Source organism: Bos taurus, chromosome 8 (assembly GCF_002263795.3).
Source record: "Bos taurus isolate L1 Dominette 01449 registration number 42190680 breed Hereford chromosome 8, ARS-UCD2.0, whole genome shotgun sequence".
Lineage (NCBI taxonomy): Eukaryota > Metazoa > Chordata > Mammalia > Artiodactyla > Bovidae > Bos > Bos taurus.
In genome coordinates, this window is record NC_037335.1 from 61469024 (window position 1) to 61495512 (window position 26489).

Here is a 26489-nt window from a genome sequence, read left to right on the forward strand (position 1 = left end):
TCATGATTAGAAGGATCTCTCTGTTCCTGGTACTATGACTGATTCCTATTCTCTTTGTATTACTAATTCCTTCCTGGTTCTGCCAGAGTACATCACTCACCCTCAAGGTGAAGTATGAGAACTTACGAAGCTGTATTAATTTTTTCAGCCTTTTTAATATATCAAAGCATAATTTTATGAGTTCTCCCTTAATGACACAAAAAAATTAATGTTATTTCCCAAAGTATCCAGACTATTAAAAATAACTAAAATGTATTGGATACTTACATGGTCCTTGCACTTTATATATGCATTGCTGCTGCTGCTGCTAAGTCGCTTCAGTCGTGTCCGAATCTGTGCGACCCCAGAGGGCAGCCCACCAGTCTCCCCCTCCCTGGGATTCTCCAGGCAAGAACACTGGAGTGGGTTGCCATTTCCTTCTCCAACGCCTGAAAGTGAAAAGTGAAAGTGAAGTCGTCAGTCTTGTCCGATTCTTTGCGACCCCATGGACTGCAGCCTACCAGGCTCCTCCATCCATGGGATTTTCCAGGCAAGAGTACTGGAGTGGGGTGCCATTGCCTTCTCCGTATATATGCATTATCTGATTATCAATTTATTAATACTTAGTGAACTCCTACTATACACCTAGGCCTATTCCAGGAGTGAGGGTACAACACTGAACAAAAAAACAGACAACATCCCTGCAAGTTAGGGGATAGGCAAACCAAATAAGTAAACAGTACAGGTGTCAGATGTAGTGAGTACCTTGGAGTTTAAAAAAAAAAAAGTGAAACAGGATAGGGAACACCAATTGCAGGGAGCTAGCAGTGTTAAATAGGGTGGTCAGGAGGACCTTACTAAGAAAATAACATCTGAGCCAAGACTTGAAGGAGGCAAAGGAGCTTAATTAACCATGCTTATCTGGGGGAAGAGTGCTGCAGACAGACAGAGCAACATTGGTACTCTTTGCAATTTCCTCAAACTTAAGCAATAAAGTAAACTCAGAGAAATTCCATTAAGCTTTTGCTGTGTATCCTCAATCAGTAGCAGAGTTTCAGTATTCATGTCTACTTTAAATACTTTTATTGGCTGGATAATTCATGGTCACTTTCTAAAATTTTGGAGGCTGTAACATCTACTCATTCACCAGGTATTTATTGAGCATGTGCTGTGTTCTAGGTGAGATGTTGGGAGACTTTTTTTTGTCAAGAGCCAGATAGTAAATATTTTAGCTTTGTAGGCCTGTCACTGGTCTCTTACAGTGTGAAAAGCAGCCTGGCTGTGTTCCAATAAAACTTTACTTAGGGACATTGAGTTTTGAATTGTGTATAATTTTCACACCTTACAAAATATTTAATAAAAAAATTAAAAAAAGAGGACATGATACATGAAAAAAAAAGATTTTTAAACTGTTAATTTTTTCTATTCTAAAAATGTGTCTTTTATTACAGACCTCTGTCCTAAAATGGATTTAATATTATCCCTTTCTAATATTTTATTTCTTTCAAAACTTCACTGAAGTATAATTAAATTTCAGTAACCATCACATATTTATAAAGTGTACAGTTTGATCAGTTTGGATATATGTATACAAATCTGAGAGGCCATCAAAATGTATTATTTATTTAATAATGCATTTAATAAATGTATTATTATTTTTGGCTGTACCATGCAGCATGGGAGATCTTCATTCCCCAACCAGGGATCAAACCCGTGTCCCCTGCAGTGGAAGCACTCCCAGTGGTTTAAAAGTGCCAGACCGTTTTAAAATGTTAAAATCATTCTTGGGCCATACACAACAGGCAGTGAGCCGGATTTGGCCTGCCAGCCATGGTTTGCCAACACTTACTCTAGAATCTTGGCATAGGGATGCAGAGTGGACTAGATGAAGATGTCTGTCCTTAGCACCTCGCACTCTAGGAATGGGGAGGCAGATAATAATGAAAAACCAGTTTAGTATATTAAAGGGTGACATAGGAAAAGGGGATCCAGAGCACTGTGGCCTCTACAGAGGAAGTGACAGGAATGAACCACTGATGAGTTGTGTTGTAGTGTGACTTTCTTTGTGTTCTGTACTCCCAGGGAGAAGCCAGAAGTACTGTGAGGGGTACAGGTGCCCCTGCATATGAGGAAGTCCCTGCTTGTATCCATACCAGTCAAGTCAAGTTCCAATGTCTGGATATACTTGCTAATTTGGTTCTCATCAACTCCCCTCATAATTACTTCCTTATCCTTTTGCATAGGATTTGAACCAATGGAACCTTTACTCAGTGAAATAAATATAAGTGAGAGTATTTTCCTTCTCATGAATGAATCTAGAAATCTTGGCTCAGAGATAAATTGTCATGTATCTACACAGACACAGAGAAACTTTTAAACATAGATAAGTTTTCCAGAGAACATTTATTATTTGGGGGATGGATTATGCTATCATTGGTTATAGTTTGTGCTAACAGTCACCAGTTAGCTGTTGAGTACCTACCATTAGCTTCACACTAGCTTCCCGTGCCACTTAAATCCAACGCTTTTCACCCTCATTTATGATCTGGTCCCTTTTCACCTCTAGAACCTCCTTTTCTCCCAATTTTCCTTCATCTATCACACTTCCAAGTTATAGATAGTTTTCAGATACTCAAATATAGCAAGCTTATGCTCACCTCAGGACTTTGCACTACCTATTCCCATGCCTTATGCCTAAAATGCTATTTCCCCAGTCATCACATAGTTGGTGGGGTTATTATGAGAAATGACGTTCGCAGTATGAGGTCCCCCATACTCAATCTGAGTCACCACCAATGACTTATTTACATAACATTTTAATTGCCTATATACCATTTATTACTATCTAATACTGTCCGTGAATGTGTATTCTTGGTTTTATCTGTCTTTCACCACTGGAGATGCGAGTAGCAATTTTTGTCTTGCTCACTGCTCTATTAGCTACTCTTTAAAAAAAAAAATTATTTATTTTAATTGGAGGCTAATTACTTTACAGTATTGTGCTGGTTTTTGCCATACATTGACATGAATCAGCATGGGTGTACATGTATCCCCCATCCCGAAACCCCCTCCCACCTCCCTCCCTATCCCATGCCTCTGGGTTGTCCCAGTGCACCAGCCTTGAGTGCCCTGTTTAATGCATCAAACTTGGACTGGTGATCTGTTTCACATATGGTAATATACATGTTTCAGTGCTATTCTCTCAAATCATCCCACCCTCGCCTTCTCCCACAGAGTCCAAAAGTCTGTTCTTGATATCTGTGTCTTTTTTGCTGTCTCGCATATGGGGTCATCATTGCCATCTTTCTAAATTCCATATATATGCATTAATATACTATGGTGTTTTTCTTTCTGACTTACTTTACTCTGTATAATAGGCTCCAGTTTCATCCACCTCATTAGAACTGATTCAAACGTGTTCTTTTTAATAGCTGAGTAATAATCCATTGTGTGTATGTACCACAACTTTCTTATCCATTCAGATGCTGATGCACATCTAGGTTGCTTCCATAGCCTAGCTATTGTGAACAGTGCTGTGATGAACATTGGGGTACACATGTCTCTTTCAATTCTGATTTCCTCAGTGTGTATGCCCAACAGTGGGATTGCTAGGTCATATTGGCAGTTCTATTTCCAGTTTTTTAAGGAATCTCCACACTGTTCTCCATAGTGGCTGTACTAGTTTGGATTCCCACCAACAAGTGTAAGAGGGTTCCCTTTTCTCCACACCCTCTCCAGCATTTTTGTTTGTAGACTTTTTGATAGCAGCCATTCTGACCGGCATGAGATGGTACCTCATTGTGGTTTTGATTTTAATTTCTCTGATAACAAGTGATGTTGAGCATTTTTTCATGTGTTTGTTAGCCATCTATATGTCTTCTTGGAGAAATGTCTGTTTAGTTCTTTGGTCCATTTTTTGATTGGGTCATTTATTTTTCTAATATTGAGCTACATGAACTGTTTTATTTTTTGAGATTAATTCTTTGTCAGTTGCTTCATTTGCTATTATCTTCTCCAGACTCTGAAGGCTGTCTTTTCACCTTGCTTGTAGTTTCCTTCGTTGTGCAAAAGCTTTTAAGTTTAATTAGATCCCATTTGTTTATTTTTGTTTTTATTTCCATTACTCTGGGAGGTGGGTCATAGAGGATCTTGCTTGTGATTTATGTCAGAGAATGTTTTGCCTGCATTTTCCTCTAGGAGTTTTATAGTTTCTGGTCTTACATTTAGATCTTTAATCGATTTCAAGTTTATTTTTGTGTATGGTGTTAGAAAGTGTTCTAGTTTCATTCTTTTATAGGTGGTTGACCAGTTTTCCCAGCACCATTTGTTAAAGAGATTGTCTTTTTTCCATTGTATATTTTTGCCTCCTTTGTCAAAGATAAGATGTCCATAGATGTGTGGATTTATCTCTGGGCTTTCTATTTTGTTCCATTGATCTATATTTTTGTCTTTGTGCCAATACCATACTGTCTTGATGACTGTATCTTTGTAGTATAGTCTAAAGCCAGGCAGGTTGATTCCTCCACTTCCATTCTTCTTTCTCAAGATTGCTTTGGTTATTCGAGGGTTTTGTATTTCCATACATATTGTGAAATTATTTGTTCTAGTTCTGGGAAAATACCATTGGTAACTTGATAGGGATTGCATTGAATCTATAGATTGCTTTGGGTAGTATACTCATTTTCACTATATTGATTCTTCCAATCCATGAACATGGTATATTTCTCCATCTATTTGTGTCCTCTTTGGTGTCTTTCATCAGTGATTTATAGTATTGTATATATAGGTCTTTTGTTTCTTTAGGTAGATTTATTCCTAAGTATTTTATTCTTTTTGTCGCAATAGTGAATGGGATGGTTTTTTTAATTCTCTTTCTGTTTTCTCATTGTTAGTGTATAGAAATGCAAGGGATTTCTGTGTATTCATTTTATATATTGCAGCTTTACTATATTCATTGATTAGCTCTAATAATTTTCTGGTGGCATTTTTAGGGTTTTATATGTAGAGGATCATGTCATCTGCAAACAGTGAGAGTTTTACTTCTTTCCAGTCTGGGTTCCTTTTATTTCTTTTTCTTCTCTGATTGCTGTGGCTAAAACTTACAAAACTGTGTTGAATAGTAGTAGTGAGAGTGAGCACCCTTGTCTTGTTCCTGACTTTAGGGGAAATGCTTTCAATTTTTCACCATTGAGGATAATGTTTGCTGTGGGTTTATCTTTTATGGCTTTTATTATGTTGAGTTATGTTCCTTCTATGCCTGCTTTCTAGAGAGTTTTGATCATAAATGGGTGCTGAATTTTGTCAAAGGCTTTCTCTGCATCTATTGAAATAATCATGTGGTTTTTATCTTTAAATTTGTTAATGTGGTGTATCACATTGATTGATTTGTGAATATTGAAGAATCCTTGCATCCCTGGGATAAAGCCCATTTGGTCATGATGTATGATCTTTTTAATATGTTGTTGGATTCTGTTTGCTAGAATTTTGTTAAGGATTTTTGCATCTATGTTCATCAGTGATATTGGCATGTAGTTTTCTCTTTTTTGTGGCATCTTTGTCTGGTTTTGGTATTCGGGTGATGGTGGCCTCATAGAATGAGTCTGGGATTTTACCTTCCTCTGCAATTTTCTGGAAGAGTAAGTAGGATAGGTGTTAGCTTTTCTCTAAATTTTTGGTAGAATTCACCTGTGAAGCCATCTGGTCCTGGGCTTTTGTTTGTTAGAACATTTTTGATTACAGTTTCAATTTCCATGCTTGTGATGGGTCTGTTAAGATTTTCTGTTTCTTCCTGGTTCAATTTTGGAAGGTTATACTTTTCTAAGAATTCGTCCATTTCTTCCAAGTTGTCCATTTTATTGTCATATAGTTGCTGATATAGTTTCTTATGATCCTTTATATTTCTATGTTGTCTGTTGTGATTTCTCCATTTTCATTTCTAATTTTATTGGTTTGATTCTTCTCCCTTTTTTCCTTGATGAGTCTGGCTAATGGTTTGTCTATTTATCTTCTCAAAGAACCAATTTTGTTAATTTTTGCTGTAGTCTCCTTTGTTTCTTCTTCATTTATTTCTGCCCTAATTTTTATGATTTCTTTCCTTCTACTAACCGTGGGGTTCTTCATTTCTTCTTTTTCTAGTTGCGTTAGGTGTGCTGCTGCTGCTAAGTCGCTTCAGTCATGTCCGACTCCATAGGCGGCAGCCCACGTTAAGTGTAAAGTTAGGTTATTTATTTGATTTTTCTCTTGGCCATTAGTTAATCTTAGAGCAATATCTGGCATGTATTAGGCACTCAGTAATTGTCTTTTGGGTGGTTTAAGGAAAGTATATACAGATGCTCATGCCACATGCCTTGCACACTGATAACTGTCACTATGGAGGCATCCTTGGACTTAGATTTTGCTCTGCTCGTCCCCCTCTTTTCTCATACACAATGTGGTTTCTTGAAAAAGTCATCTATATTCTGTTCTTCAGCATCTTCCTACTTGTAATAAACCCCTTACAATCTGGCTGGTGCCTCTGCCTCTCAAATGAAACTGCTCACACCAGTTGTCAACAACTTCCTGGCTGCCATGTCTAATGGATTTTGTAGTCTTTGTTATATATGATTCATCAGTGGTGTTTGACAACTTCTCCATTCTGCCTTCACATCCATGATACCATCTCTTTGGGTTTTATTTGTTTCCCTTAAACCATTATGTGCTTATGGTTGCAAATTTTTTGTCACATCACATAATATCTTTTAGATGGAAAAATTATTTCTCCTTACTAACTTCATGTCTTCCTAGCACTCTGCTACCTGAACAGATTTGTAAGCCACTGAGCATGAGTGGTACGTGCTTCTATGCATGCCTGTTAAAACTGTATTTAATGGCTTTTTGCTAGTCTCAATTCATGATCCCCATTTTTTATTGAAGGATGTATTTGTTGGTTGTGTTTTTGATTATATCCCAATTTGTAATAGCTGAAGTTGTAAATTCCGTTTTGTATTTTCAGTAGAAAGCATCTTTCAGGTTACTGTCATCCTCCAGTTTTTCATTTTAGGAAACAGGAGCTAAAAGTAAAGTTGTTTGAAGAAGGTTACTTTTATAACCTATAGTTTATTTTCATATATCAAGAAAATAAAACATCCACAATCTATCTATTTGGCACATTAAATAACAAAATTAGTTGGCACTCTTTTGTTGGCACCCAATAAAGAATACAAGAAATAAACTTATTCAAGTTTATTCTCATCCATCCAATCTCCAAAAATATGAGGAGAATTAGTTTTTTCCCCTATTTAAAGCCCCTGCCTTTTCAGGAGTTTTGCTCTCTCCATCCCTTCTCTGTGTCTTCAACTTCTCCATCTCTACTAGCTTTCTCACATGTTCAAATCTCTTCCATTCTAGCAACAAATTCTGCCAAATCCTCTCCCTTGGTCCTTACTGATCTTATTTTGCCCCTTCTTATATATCCTTCATAAAGCAATATATACCTACTGTTCGGGCTTCCCTTTTGGCTCAGTTGGTAAAGAATCCACCTCCAATGTGGGAGACCTGGGTTGGATCCCTGGGTTGGGAAGATCTCCTGGAGAAGGGAAAGGCTACCCACTTCAGTGTTCTGGCCTGGAGAATTCCATGGAGTCCATGGGATCGCAAAGAGTAGGACACAACTGAGTGACTTTCAGCTACTCTCCACGTTTCTTCAACTCCCATTCATTTTTTAGACATTTTTTATTATGAAATGTAATATATGTCCTGAAAAGTACATCAAACATATGTGTACAGTAATTAGTTATATAACTTCCATTCAAGTTATATGACACCAGTGTGTTCAAAAATAGAAAATTACCACTACCCTGAAACCCTCTGTGCTCTATTCTCTCCCCACAGGAAGTAATCACCATCCTGGCTTTTGTCGGTCATCATTTCCTTGCTCTTCTTTGTAGTTCTACCACCTTTGAGTGCATCTTCTTCACTCTTCAATCCATTGCCTGCTATTCTCTCTACCTTCCCACAGATTCCAGAGTTCTCACAATGAGATTATCCATAAACAATGACAAGTCTCATGGGTGTTTCTCAGTTCTAATCTCACTAGGCCTCTCTGCTATATTCGACATCATAGATCAGTTCATCCATCTTGGAACTACTCTAAGGTATATGACTATTTTCTCTGTGGCTCTGCGTTCTTTAACCTCTCCTCCTTTGTCTATGTCATAGGCTTTTCTGCCCGTCCTTTACATGTTGCTGTGCTCAGGGGTTCCATCTTTAGCTCACTGCTGTTCAACTGGCTGTGGTGATTCTGAACACTCTGGTCATTTCAGCCTCAGCTGTTGTGTAGCTTACTTTCAGATCTAATCTTTAACTCAGACATGTTTCCTAAACCTTATCTTAAAACAGATAACTTCCTGGTGGACATCTGTCTCAATCTAGATGCTCAGCATCCAAAACAGACTTCATCATCTTTCCCTCTAAATTGACTCTGCTCTCTTTTACTACCTTTTCTGAATCAGTTGTTGACACTACTACTCACCAGTTCCCCCAAGTTAGAAACCTGAAAAGCATCCTAATTTCTCCTTGCTGCTGCTGCTGCTAAGTTGCTTCAGTCGTGTCTGACTCTGTGCGACCCCATGGACTGCAGCCTACCAGGCTCCTCTGTCCATGGGATTTTCCAGGCAAGAGTACTGGAGTGGGGTGCCATTGCCTTCTCTAATTTCTCCTTACCCTCTACCTAAAATTTTCCATTTGATATATGCCTAATTCTTTAAGAGTAAATTTAAATTTTATATTTCAAGGGAAGCTTTACCTGAGTTCCTCATCCCATCCAATAATGGATCCCTTTTGTCAGTCCATTAATACTTTGTACATGCTTCTATCACTATGTTTACATTGTTTGCCATTATCTATTTATATTCCTGGGTCAGGAAGATCCCCTGGAGAAGGAAATGCAACCCACTCAGTATTCTTGCCTGGAGAATCCCATGTACAGAGGAGCCTGGCAGACTAAAGTCCACGGGGTCACAAAGAGTCGGACATGACTAATCAACTAAACCCAACTGTTTGTATTCTGTCACATTCTACTAGGCTTTTATTCTCCTTTATCTGAGATACCTAATACATAACACAGTCACAGTATTGGCCACAACACCGAATGGAATTGAGGAGTGAGGAGGTTGAGGAAAGCACATGTTGATGTTAAGAATAAAAGAATTGTTATCATGTTACACACTTTAATCACACAGAACCATCTGAATATGGGTTCTCCACACTAAACTATAAGAGGCAGTGTTTCTAAGGAATCTTTTACCTAAAAGAAGTTCTTTTGGAAAGTGTGAGGTTTTAGTTTCCTTCTGACATTCACTAAATCTTCACAAATATTCATTTTTCAGACCAAACCTGGACCACCCAAAAAGCCAAAGACCCCTTCTGGACAATCAACCTTGGTGTATTGCTACAACTGTGGGCAAGAAGGCCATTATGGACATGTGAGTTTAAGTGGTAATTTGGACATAAAGCATTCTGTTGCTCAGGAGTGGTTGCTGAAAGGTGTGAACTTGAAAAGAATAATTCTAAACACTTACCTTTTTTGTATATAAACTAATATCTTGAGGTAAGACCTAAATATATTTTCAACTGATTTCAACTGATTCTTCCATCCCTACCAGAGTAATAGATCTGACAGAGCACATTCCTATATTTGTTTTAAATATACATGCAGGTTAGTCTAAAACAAATACAGTTCATAGAATTATTCAGACAAAATATAGTAGTTAATAAGTTTACAATTCTCAGGAATTTCAAGGATTGATAATACTTTGACCCAGCCAAATCGTGATTTTAGATTTTCTACATAGTTCTCCAGTATCTCTGCTTTTCCCTGGTACTGTGTTCAGTTAAATCTTTACCATTCACATGCAAACCCCAACACTCGCTGGTGGAAGGATAGAGGGCTACTGCCTTGTCAACCAGCCTGCCCACCCCACACATAGCCAGATTCCCTATCCCACCTGCATATTTCCTAACCCTAACTGAAAGGGCCAAACCTGTGTTCTAGATGCTGAGGTGTCAAAGCAGAAGCTTGTTGCTGTGAGGTGGGAGTGAGTCTCCTAGCCAGTTGCTTCATTAAGTATGAATGAGCAGTAGCTCATTGCAGAGATGGGATGCTGTAAGAATCGATTCACAGTCCATACGTTCTGGGAATCTTGAGGAAGAGGAGGAAAGGCGGTGGCACAAGAAATAGAAAATCTGTATAGAGAAATACACCCCCAGTCTCCAGATAGGCTTCTAACAGCCTAGAAGCCAAAATAAACTGATACCAAATCAGATCTGATGACAGGAAGTGGAAAGCATACAAAAGTAGGGAGTCCTCAAAATGGCTAGAGGTATGAGCAGTAGGATGGAGTGGTATTGCAGATCACATCTTGAGTTCTGACCATGGCACTTCACCAGTGCAGACCTTGGGGGTAGAGCTCTACGATATAGAGAGAGAGAAAAAAGTCTGGAGAAGAAAAAGCATGGGACAGAGTCCATCAACAGATGATAGTTTCCTTCCTTATTGGGGCAGTAGGACTATGGAGTGAGGGATAGAATATGAAAGCTAGGATGGAGTTCTGACCCCTAGTTGTAATTTTTGCTGTACTACTGACAACCATGTGACTTACACTGTAGGTGCTAGGGATGGGGGAGGGGGAATGAGGAGTTAGTGTTTAATGAGGACAGAGTTTCCGTTTAGGAAGGTGAAAATTTCAGGAGGTGGATAATAATGAGTTGCACAACAATGTGGATGTACTTGTGTGACTGATATAACTTCACTTTTATAGAGCTCACACTGAAAACCTAGTTAGAGAATTTTCAATTTTTTTGAAAGTTATCATCTCCAGATCTTTTTCTGCTCTGTGTTCCTTGTTGCCAAAACTCAGATGTTGCTAATACTATTTAGTGAACATTTTCACATAAGCAGTCCACTGCCATACAAATCACATAGATGTACCATTTATGCTTGCTTACCTCTTTAAAGCAGAAGGTTATAATTTTAGCATTTATGTTTGTTCAATTAAGGAAAAACAATTATAGTTGAACACATACTGCTTACTAGTCACTCCTGTTAATGGAGATAGGAAATATATTAAAATCATTTGGAATTTATCCCTGAAATCTAGATTTAGATGATTTTTAATTTACAATAAAGCAAATTTGGCAGCCTTATCACTGCCATAGATGAAGAACCCTAGATTATCCACACTAATGAAGAAGATCAGTGGTGTGGCTAATCCAGAATAGTAGATAAATTATATAGCCAACTATCAATTGTCTGTGCTAATGGAGGGGACCAGTGATGTGGATAATCAAAATATAATTTACATGTAGCTTTGGAAAATGTTTGTAGTACTGTATAGCTCTGTATAGCCACATCAGTCTAGACTGTACAGGATCCAAATAGGAGACTGTGTAGGTAGGTAGTTAACAGATGTCTGAGGATGCCTCCCCTTCAGTTTCAGAAATTCAGCTGTACAGATGTTAATAAATAGCTTCTTCATGTGAAAGATACTCTAAGGTAAATGTGACTGCTCCCTTCTCTAATTCCTCTCGCTCTTTAACTGGGGAGGGAGGGATGATCATAAGCAGCTTGGTATGAGGCAAACTGATAGGAAATGGTGGTCATTGTATAAGGAGATCACTCCAGGATCAATGGGGTGCTGGTAGTATGAGAGCACTAATACCTTTTTGTAATCGTGATTTGCTTAGAAGACATTTGAGATACAGGTTCAATCCCTGGGTTGAGAAGATCCCCTGGAGGAGGAAATGGCAACCCACTCCAGTATTCTTGCCTGGGAAATCCCATGGACAGAGGAGCCTGGGAGGCTTCTCATTTGCTCTTTATATTTTACAATTAGAATCTGTCTTAGTCCATTCAGACTGCTATAAACAAGCTACCATAGACTGAGTAGGCTTATAAACCACCAGAATTTATTTTTTACCAAGATGATGGTGCAGAATCAGTGTCTGGTGAGGGCTGCTTCCTCACTTTCTTGCTGTGTCCTCACATGGTAGAAGAGGATAGAGAGCTCTGTGTGAATCTCTTTTATAAGAGTTCCACCCTCATGATCTAATCACAGTCCCAAAGGGTCCACCTCCTAATGCCATCACCTTGGGGTTTAGATTTCAACACATGAATTGGGTTGAGGGGACACACAAATGTTCAAACTATAGCAGAATCTTAGACCTAAATCTTTTATGGATATCCTTTATTCTGAAAACTTGGTGCCACTGTGGATAGAGATTTATAAAAGCAATTCTTTATGTTACCATGTAGGTTTGCCTTATAACTTTCAATACCCAAAAAGAATCAGAAACTCAACAGCAGGTTAAATCTAAAGATAGTTGGAAGAAAGAAATTATAATGAACCAAATTACTGAAATAGAAAACGAGATTAAATAGCATCATCAAAACCAAAACCTGGTTCTTTGAAAACATTTTCTTTTCAAAAGAAAAGAGATAGACTTCTGGAAAAGCTTCTCAAAGTAAAGGAAGAGATACAAATAAACGATGGTGAAAAGTGTAAATAGCTTGAAATACAGTACAATTTTTTAATTATAGGAGAATACTGTATAAACTTCATGAAGTTCAGCATTAGGGACTTCCCTACCCATTGTGTGGTTAAGACTCTGTGCTTCTACTGCAGGGAGCATAGGTTCAATACATGGTCAGGGAACTAAGATCCTGCTTGCCACATGGCCAATATAAAGTTCAATGTTAAATCTGAAAAATGAAATAAATAACTCTATGGAAAAATATGAACTAATCAAAATGACTGAAGAAGAACAAACCTACATGAACCAATACCACTAAAAAGATTGAATTAATAATCAAAATTCTCCCCACCAAAATATACCAGAACCAGGTAGGTTTGTAGTCAAGTTTTACCAAACATTTATTCAGAGAGATAATCCAAAAGAACACTACTCAACTTATTTTTTGAAGCTATTATAACCTAAAGCTACTTCAAAATATTTACAGAATGTTACCATTTTTATGAAATCTGAACACTTCAAACTTATAATGTTGTTTATTGGCATATTTATTAATAGTAAATTAATAGTAAAAGTATTAAAGCATGAGAATGGTAGACACCAACTTTAAGACCATGGCAGCTTCTGGAAAGGAAAGGAGATAAATGGGAAGTGGGAAGGACAGTTACACAGAAGATCTCAATTCTATCATTAATGCCTAGTGGGAAGAGAACTGAATTAACGGTAAATGTTGATTTGATAAAGCTACATGGTTAGGTATAGGTTTCCATTACTTTATTTTCTGTACTTTAGTGTGTATTTAGAATAATTCCTAGTTCTTTAAATTACAAATTATGTCTCTAAGTGTATGGCTGCCAGCTTGATCAAGTGTCTTAGAATTACAACTTGAGTATATCATAACAGAGTTATGATAAATCAGCTAAATTCTATTCAGGTAATTCACATATTTTCTTGCTAAGAGATACAGATAGCCTCCATTATCTTAAAGTAGAGTGTTCCTGTGAAACCTTACCTAAACCAAAGTAGCTGTAAAGCAAAGAAGCAGTTACCTTATAACACATTTTTCTAATGACTGCGAAACATAAGTGGAGATAAAACACAGATGCTCACAGACACAGTTCAAAGCTATGGTGACTTGATGCTGAGATGCTGAGTGTAGGTTATGAGGAGGGAGCTTGATAGTGCCACTCTTGCTACTCCCAGTCAGTTCAGTTCAGTCAGTCGTGTCCAACTCTTTGCCACCCCATGTCCATCACCAGCTCCCAGAGCTTGCTCAAACTCATGCCCATCAAGTTGGTGATGCCATCCAACCATCTCTTCCTCTATTGTCCCCTTCTCCTCCTGCCTTCAGTCTTTCCTAGCATCAGGGTCTTTTCCAGTGAGTCAGTTCTTTGCATCAGGTGGCCAAAGTATTGGAGTTTCAGCTTCAGCATCAGTCCTTCCAATGAATATTCAGGATTGATTTCCTTTAGGATTGACGGGTTTGATCTCCTTGCAATATGAGCAGTATGAAAAAGCTACTCTGGATACTCACTGTATAATGGTTGCTGCAAAAGATGCTAAAGGCTATTTTCATTTTCACCTTTTCTTATAAAGGTGAAAATTGGCTTCATAGTTCTTTCTGTTAGTGAAAACATATCTTTCATAAAAGTGAATCAGTGTAAAGCGAACTTTTAAAAAGCAGGGGCTACTTGTTCTTTAACTTTTCTTTAGTACCTAGCTAAGAAGTACTGACAACCTAGACAGTATATTAAAAAGCAGAGACATTACTTTGCCAACAAAGGTCCATCTAGTCAAGGCTATGGTTTTTCCAGTAGTCATGTATGGATGTGAGAGTTGGACTATAAAGAAAGCTGAGCACTGAAGAACTGATGCTTTTGAACTGTGGTGTTGGAGAAGACTCTTGAGAGTCCCTTGGACTGCAAGGTGATCTAACCAGTCCATCCTAAAGGGAATCAGTCCTGAATATTCACTGGAAGGACTGACGTTGAAGCTGAAATTCCAATACTTTGGCCACCTGATGCGAAGAACTGACTCATTTGAAAAGACCCTGATGTTGAGAAAGATTGAAAGTGGAAAGAGAAGAGGACAACAGAGGATGAGATGGCTGGATGGCATCACCGACTGAATGAACATGAGTTTGAATAAACTCCGGGAGTTGGTGATGGACAAGGAGGCCTGGCGTGCTGCAGTCCATGGGGTCTCAAAGAGTTGGACACGACTGAGCAACTGAACTGAAGAAGTACTGAATGTTTATGGTAAATTTTAGGCAAGATCGCAGAAGACAGAAGTGAAAGGTTCCAGAGACCAGCCTGTTTCAAATGAAAGACATTATTTGGTTTGCAACAAGTTGAATGGATCTTTGTCACAGATCAGGTTAAACAAAGCCTACTACATGGGACATGGCTCAGGCCAAGGATGTGGATTTGGGAACTGGCAACCACCAGAAGACCAGAGTAAGGAGAGTGGGGCAAGTTGAGAGGAGTGATCTTTTCATGAGTAGGGGAAGCAAAGAGGAGAAAGGTTTCCTTCAAAATCACGTAGGAGCACTTTCAAGCTAGGCAAACCCACCACTACCCTCAGTTCAGTTCAGTCGCTCAGTCGTGTCTGACTCTTTGAGACCCGATGGACTGCAGCACGCCAGGCCTCCCTGTCATTTTGCCATTGCCAGCTCCCGGAGTTTACTTAAACTTATGTCCATTGAGTTGGTGATGCCATCCAACCATCTCATCCTCTGTCGTCCCCTTCTCCTGCCTTCAATCTTTCCCAGCATCAGGGTCTTTTCCAGTGAGTCAGTTCTCCGCATCAGGTGGCCAAAGTATTGGAATTTCAGCTTCAACGTCAGTCCTTCCAGTGAATATTCAGGACTGATTTCCTTTAGGATGGACTGGTTAGATCTCCTTGCAGTCCAAGGGACTCTTCAAGAGTCTTCTCCAACACCACAGTTCAAAAGCATCAATTCTTCGGCACTCAGCTTGCTTTATAGTCCAACTCTCACATCCATACATAACTACTGGAAAAACCATAGCTTTGACTAGACGCACCTTTGTTGGCAAAATAATGTCTCTGCTTTTTAACATGCTGTCTAGGTTGGTCATAACTTTTCTTCTAAGGAGCAAGCATCTTTTAATTTCATGGCTGCAGTCACCATCTGCAGTGATTTTGGAGCCCAGAAAAATAAAGTTTGTCACTGTTTCCTTTGTTTCCCCATCTATTTGCCATGAAGTGATGGGATCAGATGCCATGATCTTAGTTTTCTGAATCTTGAGGTTTAAGCCAACTTTTTCACTCTGCTCTTTCACTTTCATCAAGAGGCTCTTTAGTTCTTCTCTTTCTGCCATAAGGGTGGTGTCATCTGCATGTCTGAGGTTATAAATATTTCTCCCAGCAATCTTGATTCCAGCTTGTGCTTCATCCAGCCCAACATTTCTCACCACCCTTCTCCCCACTATAAGAATCACTGCCCTTGTGAGCAGTGGTGTTGACTTAAAATAAGCTTGCAAAAACCACTTGTGTGGAGGAAAAAGAGCAAAAGTTTAAGAATTTAGCCCCACATCAGAGTGTAAATGTGATGAGAAGAAGAAAAGAAGAAGCACTTGGAGGAAGGCTGTTGGAAGAGACAGAGATACAAAGGACTGATAAAACATAATTTCAAATGAAACAAACCGTCTAACAGAGGAACAAGGCACTGCTGGGTGAGAATGTTGGCAGGAAAAACTTTAAAAAGATCAGAAGGGTTTCATAGGTAAAGAAGTAAAGGAAGAAAACCCAAGCCTGAAAGACTAGCATGTAAGCACAGTCGAGTGTTGATCCTCCCAGTGTCCCAGCAAACCACATCCTGCAGCCATAGTACATATGAGTGATGCAGGGCTCATCTCTTAATTACAGTGGTCCATAATCTTACCAAATGGTTATCTGAACTGTGTGACCTTATGACATCATAATTTCAAATACAATTTGCAGGAATGTACAGAAAGACGAATGTTTAACCAGACCTTTCCAACATCTCCATTCATCTATTACTATGATGACAAATACAAAATCCGGGAGAGAGATCAGAGAATAAAACGAAAAGTGAAAGGTATGTTACTAGACTTTTTCCTAAATTGCCTTTGCAATAGTTCCTAAATTTCTTTCTTTCTTTCTTTCTTCTTCTTCTTTTTTTTTTTGTGTGTGCTGTCTTTGCAAACTGTTTTGTGGGCCTTTGGTTAGCACAGAAAATGTTTTTAATAATTACTGCAGAAACTGGAACTTTCTTGATCTCCAGAAGTCAAGCACCCACTTCAGAAATCCTGCTTTATAATCTGTTCACAATGAACATTTTTCTCACACTGTGATTATTTTAGAAAATGTCCAGAAAAACACTTCTGTCCATTTATGCATGCAGAATTTTTAAAGACTCCTTTGAGATTTTTCTTTTCAACAAGTAATTATGTTTTCCCTCTAGTATTTTTCAAGCAAAGAAAAAGCTTTCTCTGCTCGGTGATCCCTGGAGCTTCCCTGAAGAAGTCATTGGCCACCATTATGAGCAGAGCTCCAGATCCACAGTCACACTCCATTTCTTTGCCATTGCTAACGTAATGCTCTTTCTCACCAAATTGTTTTATAATTTACATCTGTTCTCTCTACCTCTCTTCTTTCTTGCTATATACTTTAAGATGGTTTACAAAGTTACTTTTTTTGCCTTCAGGACCAAATAATTCTATATTTTTCACGTTTGCTCATACATTGTTGACCCTTGGCCTTTTCATTATTCTTTTCCTGACTGTCTCTGAATTCAGGTCCTTTCAAAATGAAGACACTAATTCTGGAGAAAAGTAGATGAATCACTTCAACTCCTGCATATTTTGCATATTTTATTTTATATAAAGTTTATCTCAACTATATGTAGAGAAATTATAGTATAAGAAGATAATAATTAGCAGCTGAATTTTTAAAAGATTACAAATAAATGTACCAAAATGTCATCTCTGAATTAAAGGGTTGTGTGTGCTTTCTCTTTTATTTTCTCTATACTTTTTCTGTATTTCCCATCTTTTAGTTATTGACAACTCTGTGGTACAGATCCACTTTGAGGCTCGCTATTGTGCACTTTGTGTTTTATACTGAAGTTTATAAGTAATTTGGAGAAGGTAATGGCACCCTACTCCAGTACTCTTGCCTGGAAAATCCATGGACGGAGGAGCCTGGTAGGCTGCAGTCCATGGGGTCACTAAGAATCAGACCCGACTGAGCGACTTCACTTTCACTTTTTACTTTCATGCATTGGAGAAGGAAATGGCAACCCACTGCAGTGTTCTTGCCTGGAGAATCCCAGGGACGGGAAAGCCTGGTGGGCTGCCGTCTATGGGGTCGCAGAGTCGGACACAACTGAAGCGACTCAACAGCAGCAGCGGTAGCAGCAGCTATAAATAATTACTTATTTTTGCTTTGTATTCTAGAATTCATTTTTGTTCCCTAAATATACTACTTCATACTCCACCTCATTTTTTTTTGTTGGTGAATTCTGTAATCTTTCAAGGTTCTGTTGATGTAACTTTTCATCCCTTACTACCCTCACCTCCCACTTATCCCTTCAGAATCACTACATCAGATATTTGCAGTAAGAGTGCCAAGTCCTGACAAAATATAACATCAGATCTGGCACTTAAACCTCTTGGATATACAAGTGCATGCACATGTGCACACTCAGTCTCCAAGCTAGTGATCTTTACTCTGAGGAATGATCTGCTGTCCAGTATGGCATTCACCTGTAAGTACTGTGGCCAGACTTTATTTTCAGAGGATAATTGAAATGTCATATGAAACTGTCAGAAGGCCATTTTCTACATCTTGTGTCACCTTATCATCAAGGACTCTATCACTGCAGGAACCTGAGTTGGTCAGACATGACTTTTCTTCACAAAGCTAAAATGATTACTTCTCTCACTGATCTCTGTCTCCATTGTTTAACCTAGTTAAACTGTGTTGAACAAAATAAATATCATTGGATATCTGGATGTTTTTCATGTTTGGAAATACAGAACTACAACCACTGAGTTTTTAGTGAGTGATTTTAACCTTAGTAAGGGCTCTTTAGAATGTCATATCATTAATTCATTTAAGTATCTGGCTTTCCTCTCTGCTGAGTTTTTTACAGACCAGTGAAAGCTCTGAATATGCTATGCCAGTCTAACTGCTGAATATGCAGAAATACTTTTATGTTTTCCAGAACTCCAGAAAAATGGGGACTTGCCAAGAAAGTTCAAGAGGCCTCATATGGAAGCAGCAGATAAGAGGCCCCGTGATATAAGAACAAGCCATGCCTCATGGAAAAACAACAGGTGGCCTCAAGAAAAGAAAGAAACCCAAAAAGAAACCATGAGCAGGAACATGAGAGAACGTGAGAAGCACAGAAAGGCTGCTAGGTGTCATGAAGATGATGAGGACTTCCCCAGGGGCCCCAGAGTCCACTCTACTCCTGGCACTTCCAAAACCCAGAAGCCTCACAAGCCCTTTCACCACTCATCACATTACCTCAAGCCGAGAGAAGACAGGCTATCCAAGGAGGGCAAGCGGGGCAAGCATAAGAAAAAGGAGAGCTGCGTGGAGGAGGATAGCAATGATAATTTGTTTCTCATTAAGCAGAGGAAAAAAAAGTCTAAGCTGTGAGTCAGCTTCTGATTGGGCTTCCCAGTGTTTGTCTGTTCTTCATGTCTACAACATCCTGTCCGTATTTTTACTATCTGTGATTAAATAAAATGAGATTTTTGTTTTTGTAATCTCAGCCATATCTAGAGATATTGAACAAAGTCCTTGAAGATCTCAGTTCTCTATGTTCAACAGGTTCCTAGGTAAGAAAACAGATAAACTTGGACTTCCCCTGTTACCAGACATCATTTTTATTCACTCAGTATCCTAGGGATAGGAAAACTTAATCTTTTCACAAAAAAAGTTTTTGAAATATTTTGAAAAAATAAAAACTCATTAAATGTAATTCATCTGCAGTGTGAGTATGAAAATTAAGTCTATTATAAGGAGAAATTAGCACTAATATGGAAAATCCATCCCTCTTTTTTAGCATTCCTTTTAATATTGGAAAGGATAATAACTATATATCTAAATCTGGCTTGTCTTGCTTCTGAAGCTGGCATCAGAATCTTACTTTGATCAGAGCATCATAGGCTAAAAATGAAGGTGTCCTCCTTGAAAGCACTGGAGAGACGGGGAATTGGATTTTATAACAGAAGTAAGGAATCCATCCAGAGTAAATGTTGAGAGACAGATTTCCTGAACCAAGTGAAAAGAGTCATCAAAAATTTTGACTTAATTGCAGTGAAATAATTTTTTACTATTTTTATAGCCATACCTGAGGAATACTGTCCCTCAGATATTTAAGATGAATGTTACCCAACTTAAAAAATTGTTTCCTTCTCCTGGGTTTTTTAACTATTACAGAGTTATACAGAAATTTTTGTATTTGTGACCTTTTGTACTTACCAGAGCCTAATGTTAGAATAAGAAAAATAAAATGTCTGAAATGTACATTTGTCTACTATGTAAAAAGACAGTGAGAGTTTGAGTGACAAAGGGCATACTTGGGTTGGACAAGTGACTGAAGTTATAGAATCTCTATAAACTGGGGTCAAATACCCTTACTTCCTGAGCTCTAGGTCTATGCCAGAATAAAATGAGATGGAGAAACATGTTCCTCCATGGTCTCCAACACCTGGAGTCTTCAATTTGAGGTTCCCTCTTGGGAACCATGTGTCTGGTAGCATCAGCTCTCTTTTGAGGGAAGGGAGAGTCTGCGCTGGAATCAGACTTCAGTCTTTAGTCCATCACCTCCCCTTTGGCTGCCTAGCTTTTAGCTACGTGTCAGCATCTGTTATGTGTTGGTGCTTGGCTTCCTGACATCTACTGGGATTGTTTTACTTGTTTTGACCCTAAGGTAAGTGGACAGAGTCTTTTTAATAACTCTGCTAAAAGTGGCAGCCATGAAAAATGACTTCATAAAATGCTGAGCCTTGAGATAATTGGCATTGTTTCTCAGTAGGACTTGGGACAAGCGTGGCTTATTATTGACATGATGTGACTAGCATTCCTGCATATCTGAGGACCTCTAATTTCAGGGCACAAATGGGATTGCCTTTCATACTCAGAAAACTGGAGGCAGGAAGAAAGGAAGCACTTTTCTGTTTGTTTCTGAACATTATCTTATTTTCCTCCCCAATTTTTTTTTTTAAACATTTTGTTCGGGCATTTAATTTGCCCCTTCAGAACCATGTATTTAGATGAAGTTAGAACACAGCTGCGTTTCTTCACTTTGGGGCGGTAGGGAATGGTAAGGAAAGACCAGAAACATAAGACGAGCTTTTCCTCCATTTCCTCTTTGTTAGCCTTGGCACCTGGCTCTTATACCAAGTGTTCGGTTAAAGTCAGTAAGTCTACTAACACGCTAACTTTCCATACAAGAATAAGGAGTTTACCAATCTGACAATGAAATAAGATTTTAAATGGATAAATGTGATTAAGAGAAAAGCAGATGTCCCAAACAGTAAGGATGCACATAGTTGCTAAGATTGTGTGTGTGTGTGTGTGTGTGTGTGTGCGCGCGGGCGCGTCTGTGCAGTTGCTCAGTCGTGTCCAACTCTTCACAGCCCCATGGACTTCTGCCTACCAGGCTCCTCTGTCCCTGGAATTTTCCGGGCTAGAATACTGGAACAGCTTGCCATTTCCTACTCCAGGGGATCTTCCCGACCCAAGAGTTAAACCCTTTACTACTGCATCACCTGGGCTTCCTAGTATATAGTTATACCATACTTTATTTAATCATTCCTCTGTTGTTGAAGTTTTTGGTTGCTTCTGAGTTTCATTTTTTTTTTAATTCCTCTATGCATGTTGTATCTTCTCCTATTATTCCATATAAAACCAAATTTATGGGTCAAAGAACATGCATGTATTTCCTGCAGGTTTTAGTACATGTTGGAAATTATCTTCTAGCAGTATATGAGAATGTTCATCTCCTCATTCCCACAATAACAGGGAATATTTCCATTCCTTTTTCTCTTTGCCACTCTGATGGGCAAAGAAACATTATTTGTTAGTGCTGCGGTGATATATTGATGTGAGCCATGTTTATGTAAGGAGAGACAGAATTAACGGTGTATCAACAACTTGTTGATAAAAGATACAGAAGCAGCTCTTCATAGGTAACAGCTGAAGATTCTTCTGACAACAAATGAACAAATTTGAAATAGTAGAATCTTTCATTCCTTCATTGCTGTCTTGATCCCTTGATCTTATTTTTGGTTATCACGGTTTAGAGGGTGCTGCTGGCATCTAGTGAGTAGAGGCCAGGAATGTTGCTAAAATGCTGTAGTGTACAAGACGGTCTCCTGTAACAGAAAGTTGAGCAGCCCAAAATGTCAGTAGTGCTGAGGTTGAGAAACCCTAATTAAAACCCCAACCCATTTCTCAAAAGGAATTCTCACCAGAAGGAGTCAGTGTAGGTTGCCTTCCACATCTTATAAAGCTTATATGAATATTATATTAATACTTTCATCAGACTGGTGTTTGAGAGTTTGATGGGAAGTGTCCTGCTCATCTGAAATAAGGGCCACTAGTTTCATGGCATGAATATCTATAGACCGTGTGGACTCCTTTGTGGAAGGACAAGGCCACTGGCAACTCAGCCAGCTTAGGGGAATTACTTACTAGCATAACCAGAAAGCATAGATACAAATTTTAGAGCACCAGCTAGGGTGTTAGCTCTGTCAAGAGGATAGTGGTGTGAGAACAAAGGGAGTCAGCTGAGGCAGGGGGCGGTGTGGTGAGGAGGGTTGGAGACTTATCTAGTGGGACCCTTGATTGGTTAAGAGTGTCAGTAGGTTGTAGATGCTATCACCAGGACCCTAGTCCAGTACAGGCACTTAGGGTTTGGGCTTATCAGCATGGCAGAGAAGTACCAACCATTGGAAGACAGCCAGTGCATGCCATGCAAAGAATCACTTCACATGACCATTTCAGAGTTGCTCTATCTAGAGGAAAGTTCTGGTGCATTTAATGTATATTTAACTTACATTCTACTACCATCCTAACAATTGTGAAATAAATCAGTTTTTCAAGTGATTTACTAGGAAGTATTTCAAATAAAACCCAGTGAAGGAGTGGGGAAGTGGGACAGAGAAGAGAATGTATCCAAACTGGATGCCTTATCAAGTCAGGGTCCCATAGAGGGCAGCTCTTAGACTCCCAGAGGAGTGCTAGAGACAGCATGCTGCTGCTGCTAAGTCACTTCAGTCATGTCCAACTCTGTGTGACCCCATAGACGGAAGCCTACCAGGCTCCCCTGTCCCTGGGATTCTCCAGGCAAGAACACTGGAGTGGGTTGCCATTTCCTTCTCCAGAGACAGCATGGGCCACCTCAAAGTCTCCCTGATCAGGGCTAAAGGAGTATGTGTTCCTGTATCAATTTTTGTTTTGTGTTAAATTAATCAGTCATTGTTTAAGAGCTGCTTCAGGAACCTTTTTCAGTCAACTCTGGCTTTCTGTGTACCCAGGCACAGTGGGTTTGGGCAGTGAGAAGGCAGCCCCCTGACAGTGACACGGGGATATGAATGAAACACATCACCTGCTGCAACCATAAACTCAGAAGTCCTTCCCACTAAAGTCCTTCCCACTATGACTACTTGGCAGTCATACACTAAAATGTGGGCTTTTTTTTTTTTTAACGCAAAAAAAAAAAACCAAACTTCGTTTTGATGAACTGTGTGTAATCATTTTTTCAGACTTTTATCAGCTTATGGTATTCATATATAACAGTGTAACATGAAAGAGTCCAAAATACCAGATTTATTGCAGCATATATCATAGCCATTATCAAAAGCTTCACAGAGTTCTACTTCCAACCAAGACTGGAGTAACAGGGACCAGATTTACCATCCAGCCTGACACTAAAATATGTGAAGCAGTTTTCAAGACATTAAACATAGACAAAGAAGGACAGTGAGCTTTTGAGAGATGACCCCTGACTGCCCCAGCAGACTGCTAAAAGAGTTTTCCAATTGTGGAGCAAGGAGGGGAACCTAGGAAAGGCCTCATTAAGGAAACAGAGCTGGGATCCTAGAAAAGCCAAAGTGTCTAGTTTGCAGGTTGGATTACCAGAAAGGAGAGAGCCAAATCGAGAGCCCAGAGATCTACCTGCAGAGGGTCCCAGCTAAGTACTGGTTGGTGCATATGTGTGAGGAAGCCGCCAGAAAGGATGAGAGGGAACTGTTTGTGGAGCCCACGGAGGGCCAAGAGTGGTTTCTGTTCTCACCAGAGTGGAAAACTTCATAGTTCATGCAACATGGACTACAATACTCAGAAGAGTTTTTGCCTTGGTAATGGGGGGAAATTAGTCCTGGTCTAAACCTCTCTGGTTCTGCCTAACTAGCCTAAAACCAAGACATGACAGAGCCAAAGTGTTTCCAAATAACCAGGTCCAAGAACAAAACTCAAGATCATTTTTAGGAATACAAAAATATGCAGCACCCAATAAGGTCAAGTTGATAATGGAATCCTACCAAAAATGCAAATTAATCTATAGTAGCAGAAGATCCATGGTTGCTTGCAAGTGGGGATGGTTGGGAAGGGTAGGAAGATTAGGAAAGGGCAGGCACAAGGAGACCTGGGGATGGTGAACACCTTCATTATCTTGATTGTGGGGATGGTTTCACAGATGTGTGTATGTGTGTGTGTATGTGTGTAAACAGTCAATTTCATTCATAGTTTACTGGAAACATTTTGATGTTTTTTTCACTGAGTTGGGAATATTCTAGGAAAAAAAGAGGGCAAGACCAAGGATCAGTAGCCCACGGGCCATCCTCAGAAGTTTTTTGTTCTAATTATTTATTTATTTGGCTGTACTGGGTCTTAGTTGCAGCACATAGCATCTTCATTGCTGCATGCAGGGTCTTTAGTTGTAGCATGCAGACTCATAGTTGTGGCGTGTGGGATCTAGTTCCTTGACCAGGTATTGAACCCAGGCCACCTGCATTGTCAGTGCAGAGTCTTAGCCCCTGGATCACCGGGGAAGACCATCCTCAGTTTTGTTACCTGCTTTGCCCATGGCAGGCCAAGAAGGAGACTGATCACAAAACAAGTGTCTAACTTTTGGGGCCTGGGGGAGGGCAGTAGCTGACCTCTCGGGCCCAAGTGATAGGAAATGTGTCTTAAGAGGCATGCTGGTGAAAATCTGCACCAGCACTGGGGGACCATGGCCCACAGGTTGGTGTCTGAGTTTGTGGCCTAACATTCAAAGCTTTCCCAGTTCGTCTTCTGCCTCCTTCACCCTTCCAAACCCATTGGATAAATGACTAGTCCCTGAACAAGTCATGTTTTACCTATGCTGTTGCCTCCTTCCAGAATATCCTATTCCACTTTTATGAACACCCCAGACAACATGAATCCTTCTCTCTTTGGTATTCCAGTTTGAGTTATTTAGTCAGCAGATCTTAACCATGGATCCTTTTGTGCCAGGTAGTAGTATTGCTTAAGGTTGTCTTTACTAAGAAATCTCAAGGCTCAAAGACTTAACAAGCAATTAAAAAGCAAACACAAAAATGACTGTCATACATTTGAGGAGTGCAAGGACGGATATGGATCACTCTGTCAAAAAGAGTCAAGGAGATGGCAGGACCTCTCTTGCCCAAGACTTCCACTGGGTGTTCATAACAGAATGCAAAATTTCCAGGATAACAATAGGAAAGAGCCCTTCAGGAAGAAGGAATCTGGAGATACGAAGCAGCAAGGGTGTTTTCCCATCCTTATTTCCTGGGGCCCAAACTAGATGACTTGAAGCTATAGAATTTGTTCTCTCACAGTTGGAGGCCAGAAGTCCAACATCAAGATGTCAACATAATTTCCTTTTTAAATTTTTTGAAAACTGAAGTATAATTGATTTACAATACTATATTAGTTTCTGGCATACAACATAGTGATTCAAAATTTTTATAGATTGTGCTCCACTTAAAGTTACAAAGGAAAGGAATGAGTATGTGCTCAGTCGTGTCCAACTCTTTGCAGTCTTGTGATCTGTAGCCCGCCAAGCTCCTCTGTCCATGAAATTTTCCAGTCAAGAACACTGGAGTGGGTTGCCATTTCCTACTCCAGGGGATCTTCCTGACCCAGGGATAGAACTCATGACTCTTGCATCTCCTGCATTGGCAGGCAGATTCTTTACCACTAGCGCTGCCTGGGAAGCCCACACAAAGTTCTTATAAAGCATTGGCTATACTCCCTGTGCTATACAGTATATCCTTACTTATTTCATACACAGTAGTTTATGCCTCTTAATTCCTCTACCTCTATTTTGCCCCTCCCCATTCCCTCTCCCCACTGGTAGCCACTAGTTTGTTCTCTGTATCTGTGAGTCTGCTGCTTTTTTTGTTATATTCACTAGTTTGTTGTATTTTTTAGATTTCACATGTAAATGATATTTGGTATTTGTCTTTCTCTGTCTGACTTATTTTACTTAGCATAGTGCACTCCAGATTCATCCATGTTGCTGCAAATGGCAAAATTTCATTCTTTTTTAATGACTGAGTACTGTACCACATCTTTATCCACTCACCTGTTGATGGACACCTAGGTTACTTTCAAATCTTGGCTATTGGGAATAATGCTGCTATGAACTTTGAAGTGCATGTATCTTTTTGAGTTAGCATCTTCATTTTCCTGGATATATACCCAGGAGTAGAATTGCTGCATCATGTGGTAATTCTATTTTTTTTTTTTTTTTTTTAGGAACTTCCATAGTGTTTTCCATCATGGCTGCCCTAATTTACATTCCCACCAACAGTGTACAAAGGCTCCCTTTTCTCCACATCCTTGACAACATTTTTTATTTGTAATCTTTTTAATGATAGCCATTCTGACAGGTGGAGAAGGCAATGGCACCCCACTCCAATACTCTTGCCTGGAAAATCTCATGGACAGAGGAGCCTGGTAGGCTGCAGTCCAAGGGGTCGCTAAGAGTCAGA

The 26489-nt window shown here is 39.3% G+C and overlaps 1 protein-coding gene across 4 annotated transcripts in view; it reads left to right on the forward strand.

The window, feature by feature from the left end:
• Window positions 1–20010, forward strand: part of ZCCHC7 (zinc finger CCHC-type containing 7) — a 279596-nt gene extending 259586 nt beyond the window's left edge. For 3 of the 4 annotated variants that reach the window (XM_059889030.1, XM_059889029.1, XM_005210152.5), the window contains 3 exons: window positions 9345–9440; window positions 16450–16567; window positions 18698–20010. In XM_059889030.1, the coding sequence (XP_059745013.1) occupies window positions 9345–9440; window positions 16450–16567; window positions 18698–19137 (654 nt within the window). In that variant the 3' untranslated portion in view covers window positions 19138–20010. 4 annotated transcript variants of the gene reach the window in all.
• The last annotated feature ends 6479 nt before the right edge of the window (window positions 20011–26489 follow it).